Genomic DNA, 13188 nt, shown 5'->3' with positions numbered 1-13188 from the left:
TTTTGTGTGTCGAGCAAACAAAAATTTAATCTCAGTATATAAACAAGTGAGTAGAAGATGTCACACAGTGAAATTACATTTGTATGCCTATGGGAGACAATTAAAAATGAATTATTTGTGCACTTCAAAGTATCACTCCCTTATGAAAGTATCGTCATATTGCACCATGCCATTCTTTATTGATTCTTTTTATGAGAAGCCTCTATGGGGAATCAGCTATATCGACCTTGAACAGCCATATTGAGACTGATATGTTATGCATGTCTCTGTGATTGTGTTCTGATAGTAAACAGGCATCCATGCTGAAGAAAGAGGAAGCTGAATGTCAGAGGAAAATCGAAGAGGGCCGGGCCAGCCGCAAGGTAGCTGCCAAGTACTTGAAAGAGACCATTAAAAGGTAATCAGCCTTTAAGCCAATAAACTGGGCTCAGGGTGGAACAAAAGCATATCTCTGAGGACTCATTGGAGAGTTGACACATCCTATTGATCATTCACTCATACTGGCACAACATATTACAAGCAGCAGGCCTGATAGGATGCTTCAAGAGCTCAAATTGACAGAGAAAAGTTCTAGCTGAAAGATCTGAGGAGGGAAAAGTGATTCAAGTTAGTGAAGGAATGTCCCTCCAAAAAATACTGTACTAGAAGTCGTTTTTTTTCTGGTTAGTACGAGTCCATGTGACAGTTGGCTTATATGATTTTGACGGGTCATCTCTAACGAAAGTGTCCTTGTTGCCGACTTTCATACAGTTTATTCAATAAGGGCAAGTTACGGCGGCTCTATGTATAAAGCACATTTCACAACAAAGTCACTCATATTAAAACATTTAAATAAAGAAGAGGCAGGAAGAAATTATGAATATGCAATATATTGGTTTAAGATTAAGATTAAGAAAAAACATATATCATTTATTTGGTTAGTGAGTTATTTATACATGCACTCAATGTAACACACAAACAATAACATGATTCATAGGTGCCATTGAAGACCTCAAGCCTCGCATTATAACACTTTATCTTAATTGTCAAAATGACCTCTTAAAAGACCAAAACAAACAATTTTATTCTATTCAAAAAGTATGGTTTATGTTCAATTCTGAGTTATCATAGTAACATTTGTATCTGTACATGTAAATAGATTTGTTCTGTTTGGTTTTATATTCAATCAATGAAAATACTTTCGGTTGGGGAAAGTCGGAACATATTAAAATCAAATAAGTCATTATTTATATAAACAGAAGTACAAATATGCAATAAAAGTCCTTGTAGCCACATATATTAGGCACAGGAACAAGGCAGGACGTCCTGCACAGCGCAGGGACGCTAAACTCTAAATGCCTACATGTAAATTGAACCTGAGCTCCCTAATCAGTATCAGTGTATGGTACTTTCATATAAATACTCTAAATACAACTATACACAATAAAGCATTCCTCAGAGTCATGGTAATTAACCTTAAAGGTGGGGTAGGTAAGTTTGAGAAACCAGCTCGAGTGCGCTAGAATTTGAAAATACACAACCGGAGAAAATCTGCCACTTCCTTACAGAGCCCCTCCTCCAACACACACGAACGCGCACATGACCAATGAGGGCACGAGATAAGTTTGTGCACAGATGGAAGGCTGACAGGCAGGTAGGCCATCCAGTTATTTTAGCCGGGCCGGCTCAGATGATTGGTCGTGCTTTTTACAGTACTACGGCTTCCACAGATGACATTTTTTTATGGATTTGTTGTCAAAGCACTTCAGATATTAATTGCTATCGGGATGTTAAGAGCATTCCATGGAATATAACAAAAAGTGTATCTCAAGCCGGTTTCTCAAACTTACCTACCCCACCTTTAAAGCTCAGCTCCTGGAAGTTACAAACCCAATTAGTGTCAGCTGCTTTGTTTGTCTCTCTACTAAACTATTTCTGATCTTTAACATGCTCTGTTATTGTCCCCGTTTCATTCAGGATGCAGCAGCAAGAGGCTGAGAAGGAGCAGCAGAACCGGGAGCTACTGGAAAAGCGGATGCAGGCTGTCAAATCACTGAAATCCAACATCGCAGCCACACAAGTGAGCGCCAGCACCCTCTCATATAAATACTGTAGCATTATGTTTGTTGTTTCAGCAGTCATAAGGAACATGAGCTGTAGAGCTACAGTATGTCATATTAACATTTCCTATAGCTTCCATATCTATAAAGCTATATAAGATCATTCCAATGAGCATAAGCAAACAACCTTTCAAACAGAAACCGTAAATAGTAATGCGTTATTCACAAATAAAGCAGTAAAGAGTGATAAATAAGTTATTACTGTATATATGCGTGTATAATGTATGGTTAGGCTTTAAGCTTACACATTTGATAGAGTCCAACAGGTGCCAGTGGGTTGTTTAAGCAACTTTCTGAGCATCAATAATTCATTTGTGCAGATGAATTACTTAATTTCCGTGCACTTATTAACTAAATATAGTGCTTATGTAAATGATTAGCATGTTCATATATGTGAATGGGATGTCTTCCTTAGAGGAACATCTGAAGTATTTCTGCATACCTCGTAGAAAATAAAGGCAAAAGTGCATCTCAAATGAAGAGTTCATTTAGATAATGCATTACAATTAGCCCACACAGATGTGTATGTGCAATAGCTGCAAAAGCTGGACAGTTTTCCTGAAACCACAGGCAGTGTAACGCCACAACTGTGAGTGTTGATTTATGTTATCAAAATAATAAGAAGGAACTAATCCAGAATAAGGCTGCTCGATTTGGAAAAAACAAGTAATTGCAATTATTTTTAACATTATAATTGCGATATGATTCACAATATTGGAGTGATTGATCATTTATCATCATTGTTCTCATTATCATTAAAAGATTTCTGTAAAATGGTGTGTTTTTTTTAGGAGGATCTGTACCGAGCAAATATATTTTATTGAGTCAGTTGAATATGAATAGTAGGCAAGGAGCATCTATGCACCGACACGATACTTCTATCAGAATAATATTTACACATATTTGGCCTGTATTAAAGGGGCCCTATTGTGCTCATTTCCAGGTTCATATTTGTATGTTCTGCCTCTACTGTGACATGTTCACATGCTTTAATAATTAAAAAAAAAGGTCTTTATTTCTCTCATACTGCCTGTGCTGCAGCGCCTCTTTTCACCCTCTGCTGAAACCAGAACCCAGTCTGCTCTGATTGGTTAGCTGGCCGGCTCTGCTGTAATTGGTCAACCACTTAGAGATGTCCCGCCCCTTAGCCTATCACGTACAATGTGTTGGAGTGATAGCCAATAGAAGCGCAGGTGTTACGTAGTGATGTCACTATGTTACTGCAGTGGAGGCGTCTCAGGCAGGGGGGGGAGTGTGTGGGACAGAAACTCCCTCTGGACGGAACTTTGGGATTTGAGCTTTTGCAGACCATTTACGTGCACTAAAACCTTTTAAAGACACAACAGGAAAGGCAAAACCCCCAAAACCATAATAGGGCCCCTTTAAATATTGCTCTTCCTACGATATGAACATTGTACCAGCCCACATTTTATTTTTTATTCAATTTTGAATATTTGTTCAGCCCTAATGCAGAGTTTGTAGGCAGTTACAGTAGCTCTGCTCAAAGTGTGAATGTTCCCCTTTAACCAAGCAGAGACACCACGACAACTTGGATCTTCCATTCCTGCTGTTATAGTAACAAAACATTCATTTATGTGCACAAAATACCAATATGTGTGCACTTATTAAGTCCATTTGAGGTTATGAACTTCTCACTTGTGTGCCTCTGTAGTTTTTACAGTTAATAAAAACATATTTCTTGTGAGATGAGGCAAATGCACAAACATTTGGACATAAAATGACTTGAAGTTGCAATGAATGCCTTTGATTACCTGAGTCTTACTTCAAACAAGGCTGTAACTTTTGGTCAACTACATTAGAAAGCATAAAGAAATCATCATATATTTTGAGACATTAGGACTTTTATTTGTTCCATCCATCCTGACCAAATTACCCTTTAACATACTGAGGGAGAGATTTGAGGCAGAAGCCACATTATCATTGTATTCTCATTACACCCCCTCATTATAAATACAGTGATTCAGCTCTGGACTACGAGCACTTATATGCATCACAATCTTGCAATGCTATCATCATCAGGCTTTATTTGCCATTTCAACAGGAACATTTGATCATTTTGGAGCATCTTTCCTAGTTCAAATACATGACGTTGTCAACTAAAGCTTCATTAATCTGATGTTTTTTCTTTAGGAGAGCTTACGGGTCAATCAAAGCAGAGCCAGAGCCAAGGCTCAGAAGGAAGAGCAGCGACAGAGACAGCTGAGAGAGTCCCTGCAGGCCGAGGGATTCAACAGTATCCAGCATATGTACCAGCAGAAACAGCTAGAGGAGATACAACGAAAACAAGAGTATGTCCTCTCCTCTCCCTTTCCTCTCCCACACGCATGTCCTCCACTCCCACGCCGTGCAGCAGCGTGTGGGTGTTTTCTCTCGCTCATGGCCGCGTTTCAGTATCATGCAGTGTTGTTGATTTGCAGAGGTGGAGAAAGTACTCAGAGGCTTTACTTAATTAAAGTAGATAGTCTTATAATACTATATTACAGTATCTATTCTCATTACGCAGAATGGCTTTTTTTAAAACCGTTATACAATATTATTATTGTGTTTTTATCACTATCATTTAAATGTTGCGATTTGTCAATGTGGACCAGATTTTATTATTTTATTTTTATTATTTATATTTTATTTTGTATAATATTAGTATTATTGCTATTATTATTTTTATTATTATGTATTTATTTAATTATTATTATGTCTTAATCCAACAAGGAGGATGCATAAAAATACATTAATCTCAAAAGTTATTGCCCAAAAATGTTTTAATTACATTTTTTTATTTTTTTAATGGCTTTAAAAAAATCTAATTGGTATCAAAATATTTGAATTTGAAAGTTTTTCATTATTTGTCTACTAACGCTAAGCTGTGGATTCACAATATATTTGAGCTTATTCAGTCAAATACATCTTCATCATTGTCATTATGTCTTATTATATTTTTTGATAGCTAGTTACTATGAGGTATAAATAAGTGTAATGGAGTACAATTTTTTCCTCGTAAATGTGTTGTTATAGAAGTGATAAACAGCATTAAATTGAAATATCGATTAAAGTACTAGTATTTCCAATAGTTCTTAAGTACAATACTTGAGTAAATGTACTTGTTGACATCGTACCACGGTTGCTTTGCCTTCTTTCTCAGGCAATTAGAAGAGAGGCAGAAGTCAAAGAGAGTGGAGATTGTGGAGAAGATCCTTCAGGAGGGGCCGCTGGTGGAGAGCAGAAAGAGAAACCCGCCACCGACGCCTAAACTGTCATTAACTGACAAGTACCCGTCTCTGAGGAGGGCCAGAGAGAAGCTGCTGCACTACCTGGACCGCAGACCCCCAACGGCCACAGAGGAGAGAGCTGCCATCGTGAGTGGCTCATAGGGTGGTGCAGGAATGAGTCAGAATGTTAACACTTCCGGGTCCTTCATTTTATAGTATATGTTTTTTTGACCTGTTTTAGGTTTGATGCTTGAAAAAAAGTCGGTGGTTAACATACGCTTAAGAGATTTTCACGTCTTGTCACGCGAAATCACCCAACTCGTGAATATCCGAACCTTCTTTATGTCATAAAAACGGCGTTTGTTAACATAATGAGACGGCTAAATGTAAGCACGTCGAACATTAGGCGCCTTTAGCTCAGGGGTGATGATCGCAGCCATGTTTCCGTAATGTTCTGCATTTATAGCCTAACGTTAGCTATTTTACGACTTGGCAATTGCATGTATCATATGACTGGTGGATATCATCCTGCTAAACAAAACATGTAGGTATCATAAATGTGTGATCACATTTTTCTGCAATTTCTACGAAATCTCATTGCTTTTTGTCGAGGGACCTCCTGCGATGCTAACTTCAGGTTCACCCTAGAAAAAATGTCATTACTGCACCACTGTGATCCACTGTATTTTCATCAATCATGACCCGATGTGTGTTTTTGCAGCAGTTGAGAGACTTTAGCAGCTCGTCATCAGCCTCCTCTGATGTTGACGACCAAGAGGAACCCACCAACCAGGAAGAGGACCACCCGAGCCTTTCTGACAGCCTGGCTGAGCCTGAGTTCTCTGGCCTTTGGGACCAGAACTACAAGGTGCGCTAAAGAAAACACCACAGCTGAACAAAAGCAAATCCCTGCAAGCGGCTATATATAAACACTCATACATCATGTCCCATTCACAGCAGACACATCCTTTTTCTATGGATGTGCTTATTGCATTTATTTCCACAGCTGAATTCCCTACCTGCACACTGACGCATGGATCATGAATAATTATATTTAAAGGTACTTCACTGATTTGAAATAGTTGTGTAGCATGTTGGAAGTTAACAGAAAAGAGGATTCTACTGACTTCTTCACTGATTTAATAAGGGACAAGTTCAATTCCCCGTAGCCATACTGTACCTCTGGCTTGTTAGTGTGTTCACACACAGCGGTCAGTGTTTAAGGATGGGAAACCAGTGAGGGATTGTTCTCATTCCTGCACAACTAACTCCTACGTGTTAGTCAGGGTTGGGGTCTTTGGGGTTTTTCAAGTTTTAAACGTCTTTTTTGTGAGTCCATAACCTAAAGATAATTACTTATATATGATTTTTTGAAGAGGAAAAACTGAAAATCTTAATATTTGACAGGCTGAAATATTACTTAAACAATAACTCATTATCAAAAAGGTTTGGGATTATTTGACTGCTGATCAATTGATCTCCTAATCTTTGCAGCTCTACATTGCAAGTGAAAAGAGACACATAGGTAACACAGTCTGTTTTCATTGTCCCAGGACAACAATCAGGCCACAGCGCTGAGGAAAATAGGACAGGTTGGAACAATCCAGGTTTTTTAGAGCCTGTAATGATATATAAGAATTTAGGAAATAAAAGAGCGTTTCTGTTTGCCAACAACTAGATTCATTAACGGGACAATATACATTAGTGATGTGAGTCATTAGTGCTGTAACAATTAAAGGACAATTAATTGCTGCATCAATATAGAATAAAGAAAATATATATGTATGAAGACATTTCCTCTGAATTGTCTAAAATATTTTAAATTGTATTTTTTGTAATTTTATTGACTTAAAGGAGAGGTGTCATGCTTTTCCGGTTATTACCCGTCCCCTTGTGTGTTATGAAGGTTTTTATGCATGTAAACGGTGTGCAGAGTCAAAACCCTCAAAGTACACCCTGTAGGGAGTAAAACTCTAACACAGAAAATACCTCCCCAAAACGCCTCGTTGGAGATACGTCACTGCCCATTTGAGTCTTCCATTTTGTTCCGGGTACGGCATGATGTCAAGCGGTACCCGGAACGAAATGGACCAATCCCGAAGAGCCGTTACGTTACGTCCGCGGAGCCGTTACGTTAAGCCCCCGCTGATTGGTCCAAATTGACCAATCCACGGACTTCCTCACACACACATCTGTGTGCAGGGAGCAGGCAGCTCTGCTGATTTCTCCTCCCTGGCTGCAGGCTGATAACAGACAGTTGGGATCGCGGCGAAATTCTCTCTGCAGACCCATTCTCACAGCGTTTATCAACCTTTTTCTTACTCAATATCAAGCCACACTTATTGTTTTTACTTCGGATGTGACTTTGTGTGTGCTCAGGATGAGTTTGGCTGTGTTTCGCTATGTATCCTAAACAAGGAAACAACACCTCCACGGAGCTCAGCGCGATTCACAACGTCCCGACCAATCAGAGCACACTGTGCTCACAGGGAGGGTGGGGGCTGGAGCTATTGGAGCTACAACGAGCCGTTAAAGGCAGAGAGTGAAATTCAGTGAATACACGTAGTTTACAGAGATGCTGTATGAGAAACCAATGTGAGTTTGGAAAAATGCACAATATAAATCTATTCTAGTATACCTCAACAATGGAATTATGATCAGTGGAAATGGCCATGACACCTCTCCTTTAATATAATGATATTAATTGTTATTTATAATCAAATTATACTATATTATATATATATATTATACAACACTCACATGCCATGCACACTAGGAGTTGTCTTCCATACCAGAAAATGGAACTGTGACATGTTCGATGTTTGACCTCAGCTCTGCCCCTGCTCTTTATCTATCCAGCTAACTGTGGCTAATGCTACTTTAACAATTCCAGAAATAGTTCCTGGCTCAACTCATTAATCCATTTAAACACATCATTAATAGGATAACAATGATACAACCATGATTCTTGCCATTATTAAAAACAATGGATATTATTATTATTACTTTTCACCTTTTCCGGCATATGTCAGTTGACCTTCAGCTTAATTTCCTACAAATATTTTGGAATTTAAAGGTTTTACAGTAATTGATATAAAATGAATGCTAATGCTGCAGTGCATTGACAGCACCAAATTGATTTATTGGGCTTCTCCGTGGTATTTCTTTGTAGCAGAAACCTGCTGACACCGAGGTGAGTTCTCTCCCATCCTGTCCCCCCCCCCACACACACATAACTACACACTTGAATGTGGGGCGACAGGCATCACTTCTCATCGCGCTGGTGCGTTTGAGGCCTCGGAGCGAACGCGGTGCTACAGCTCCGAGCTCTGAGCTCTGAGCCGGAGACAAGTGAAGTGGAAGCGATCTCTCCTCCTCACATGCAGATCAGACTCATTCCCTGTTAAAGGCTACTTCTCAACACAGTAATGGCCAGTGCAGTAGACCAGCACAGCAACGTAACACAGTTAATAAGATAATTCATGAGGCGGAGAACGATGATGTAATGTCATGTCACTTGTGCAAAGTGCTTTACATTACATCCTCAGAATAAGCCTTGCTATGTGAAACATGGCTTTTAAAACATCATTTCACTCGTTTGTTTCTTCTTAATAGCTTTATTGTTGGAATACTCATGTTATTCCAGTATTTAACACAACTTTTTTTGTGTAAAATGGTTTGCTAGAACCTTGCTGACAAAGTTATCAAGTAACAATAATGGCTAAATGCAGATTAGAAATCCTTTCCTGATTTAAAATCATAACCTTTTTCAAATATTTAATTAAATGTAATAACATTATGAATTAAGATGGATATTATTTTACTGTTGAAAATCAAATTCCTCTGGCAAAAAAAAATTAAAAACAAGTATTTCTTCTTGACCATTGACATTTGGAAGAGATAACATACAAAACTACATAAATTGTTAGCCCCATTGATTATTATTATTTATTATTTCCACTGATAAATTCCAACACCATAAAAACGTATCCAGAGCGTTCTGCTAACACCTTTTCTGTAACATTCCTGTAATGCAGTTTCCTGTTTCCTATCAACAACGTGTATGACTGTACTGATCTGTATTAAGCCAGTGTCACCAATCTCAAGATGGAGCAGATTACTGATATCATAGCAACAATAAGCGTCAAATTGACTTTAGCTAAAGATAAAGCTACATGTCTATATTACAGCAGACTAAGCCGATAGGAAGTACATTGTAATAATCTCATTAAAGGATTTCATAATACTATGTTAATGAGGTTTCATCTTGTTTGCACGTGACTAATATACAGTTAGTATTCAGGCATAGTATAGCCCCTAGCGCTCAAAGGAGAACATTTTCTTAAAGCAGGAGAAATCTAAGGAACTGAAGCAAATATGACAAGTATGAGATAATAATCTTACGATGTGAGAAATTGAGTTAAAAATGTTTATTATTTAAAATGACTTCACTAGCTGTTGCTTCCCTGTGTGGTTACAGAAGCTCCTGAATGAAAAAACAACATTGGAACAGACAGAAGTAAAGCAGGAAGAACCGGCAATGGCCATTGGAAAGCTCACTCTCCCTCCTAAAAAGGTTCATGGGAAAGAATTGAAAGGCCCTCCGTTCATCAGTAAACCAGAAGTCATCCTCTTCAAGGTACCACACTACTGCTTGAAAGCATGTCCTGAAATGTCTTGTGTGTCATGTACAGGTTTCCCATTTAAAACTATGTTAGTCTAACTAAATGTTCTGTTTTAGGACTTCGAATTGGGTCAAACGTATAAGAAGAAAATCATCCTGACTAACATCAGCTACATCACCAACCACTGCAAGCTGCTTGGGGTCTCGACCCACCTGAAGGATTTCATCACTATCAAGTAAGATGTTACACTGTCACTAAACACACACCAGTGACTACAGTGCAGTGCACATGGGGCAAAAAGTGTTCCTGAAATCATGACAAACACAATCACTAGGACAGTATGCAAATAAATGCTTCAGATGACATCACTTGAGGCGATAGATCAGATTTGACGCCTGTACAGTATGCATTAGAACTTCCCAAGTACCCCTTAAACAAGCGATACAAAGCAACAGAGACTTTCAACCAATTACATACAAATGTTTGATTGTGTTATGCTGTTTCTCCCTGCTTCTAGTCTTTGAGTTAAACTTGGCGACACATAACTTGGACCTAACTCTCTACATCGGGTCTAAAAAAATAATTGTTGACCTGTCTTTTGAAAGTTAATCTACAATTTTACAATGCACTCATAATACCATCTTTTCACCCCCTGTCTGAAACGGGAGTCCAGTCTGCTCTGATTGGTCAACTGCTTACTCTTTTGAAAATGTCCCGCCCTTTAGCCCATCACGTACAATATATTGGAGCGCTAGCCAATAGAAGCGCGAGTGTAACATAGTGATGTTACTATGTTACTGAAGTAAACAAATGAATCAAATGGAGGCGTTTCAGGCAGGGGGTCGTAGTGTGTGGGAGAGAAACTCCCTCTGGAGGGAACACAGGGATTTTAGCATTTGCAGACCATTTACATGCACAAAAATAGATATAGAACACACGAGGAAAAGGGAAAACAGCTAAAAGCATAATAGGCCCTCTTTAATGTAGCTATTTTAAAATCAGATTGATTGATTCTATTTATGGATTATCAGGCAAAAGAAAAGCAAAGGATGCTTGTAAAGAGTGTTTCAAATTCAGGTTTTGTGACAATAGCTACAGGTGTTGGGTTTAAATGTTAAAGCTCCTACATACTGCATTTGTGACAGCTTTAACTACCACATGGCAACATCTGTTGATGCATCACCACTCAATACCACCACTTGTTGTCATGTAAAGAGACAATGGAGTGGACGTGAAAGCAGAGCCTGTCCTCCCACATATGGACGCCAGCTTGGCTCCACACGATCTCAGCTCCTCTTATGAGTCAGTCTACGTCTCTGCCTTCTCCTGCTTCTTTCTCTCCGCCTGCCAGCAGCCCACAGGCAGGGGAAGAGATGCATTGTTCTGCAGGTCACTCGCTGTGTATCACTTTCCCATCAGCTCCCCCGTGACTTGATGTGGTTTCTTCTTCTCTCTTCTTTCTGCCTGACTGAGCGAAGCGTCTCCCAGGCTACAGCGGGGTCAGCCGGAAACTACTGATGCCGTTCTTCTCCAGCATTAGCACTGGACCACTTGTCTGAACACATCACTTTATAGTTCTCTGATCTTAACTCACATGTAGCAAACATGCACTTTCACATACTGTGTATAGTGTTCATTAAATCCACTCATCTTGCCATCTCTCTTTCATGTTACTGACAGTACACTCAATCTCTCTTCAGATAGTTCAGGATAAAACACAATTTGAAAGTAAAAATAGTTCGAAAATGAATAAGATTAATACACATAATTACAACAGGAGCTCCCTGCTGTTATTTTTTTACATTAGATTCATCAGTTCTGAAAGATACAAACAAAATGTCTTCATGATAAAGCTTTATTAGTTTCCCCACCAGATGGTTTGTTACACAAAGACATTGGAGAAGCCGTCAATGGAAACAGTTTGGAAAAGGGGAGGAACTTTCAAGAAATACTTTTCATGTGATAGGATCAACAATCTAATGAAGTATACAAATATCTATCAACTCTAGAAATCCCTCAGTGCCATTCTTTGCTTTTCTTTCTAAATTCGGAAATAACTGGTGCTGATGCAGCCTCTCTAACCTCTTTAGGAGCCGCCATTGATGTTTTGAATTCAAACACGCTGTAGTTGTTCATTTGTCCAGGCTTCTGCAATCGGGACATAAACGTATTCCTGGAAGCCTGACAAGAAGGGTTATTGTGTAATATCGCAATAATGTGCCATACTCAGCCACTTCATTAATATTCCCTGAAATGAATGAAAGGAGTAAAATAAGTCAAATAAATGAAATTCAAAAGCTATAAAGCCCTAATTCAGATCAATACAATCAGGGGTTTTGCTTATACAGCCTTACATGGTATGGTTTGACCAGTTATAGCCCTCGTCAACCAGCATGCTGTTAGATGGCCATCTCCCCTGACATTTTAGTCACTCTTGGCTCATATGACTTGTTACAGCAGATCCTGAACTCCCCAGATGGCAGGCAGTTTTTGTACAGATTTACAAGGTGTTGGGAAAAATGATGTTACCAATCAAAACACCAAATACCAAGACAAAGAAAGTGTTCTTTGTTTAAAGTATGACATGTTGAGCAAAAATTGTGCAATTTTTCTTCCCCACCCACAAATGTTGCTCAGCAGCAGTAAAGTGAACTAAAGTTGTATTGAGAATGTTTGTTTTAATATAGCTTTCAGCAGGTGTTGATTGTACTCCCATTGTATTGACTCCAATGGATAATATATTTTTGTCTTAGTAATTTGAGTTTTTTGATGCTTAACACATGTCTGACATTGTTTCTGTGTTTGCATATAAGTAGTAGTCTAGAATGTTTTACTTAATTAAACAAAATCTAATAGAAATTGCTTTATCATAACTTGTACTGTATTGATGTTTTAGCTTCTATTTGGATTCATTATGATAACTTAATAAAGATGAATCCTTAACATTGAAAAACCTTTTAAAACTGTCAACAAAGCTTTCATTTAGGGCATTCTGTGTATGTTCATTGAATTCAATAATTGGATCTGCTGTATCCCCTCACTACTGGGTCAAAACAACAGCCCAGGACTGCCAGAATTGGTGTTCGATAAACTAGTACTAATATTGGTACTCGACAAAATATAACAATTTGAGGATAATGGAGCATTAACTAGTAAGAAAACCTTTTAAACTGTGTTTCAGTAATCAAAACAAGCAACTAAATCTGATCTGTAAGGTATCCTAATAGTCATTTTGAT

The 13188-nt window shown here is 38.5% G+C and overlaps 1 protein-coding gene across 1 annotated transcript in view; it reads left to right on the top strand.

The window, feature by feature from the left end:
- cfap74 (cilia and flagella associated protein 74) overlaps window positions 1-13188 on the top strand; it is a 92612-nt gene that overhangs the window by 9700 nt on the left and 69724 nt on the right. Inside the window, 7 exon segments of the mRNA XM_034144634.1 lie at window positions 287-397; window positions 1957-2059; window positions 4251-4408; window positions 5260-5473; window positions 6048-6193; window positions 9800-9965; window positions 10068-10186. Coding sequence (XP_034000525.1) covers window positions 287-397; window positions 1957-2059; window positions 4251-4408; window positions 5260-5473; window positions 6048-6193; window positions 9800-9965; window positions 10068-10186 — 1017 coding nt within the window.

This window comes from Trematomus bernacchii, unplaced genomic scaffold, assembly GCF_902827165.1.
Source record: "Trematomus bernacchii unplaced genomic scaffold, fTreBer1.1, whole genome shotgun sequence".
Classification (NCBI taxonomy): domain Eukaryota; kingdom Metazoa; phylum Chordata; class Actinopteri; order Perciformes; family Nototheniidae; genus Trematomus; species Trematomus bernacchii.
This window is presented reverse-complemented; position numbering and strand designations above follow the sequence as displayed.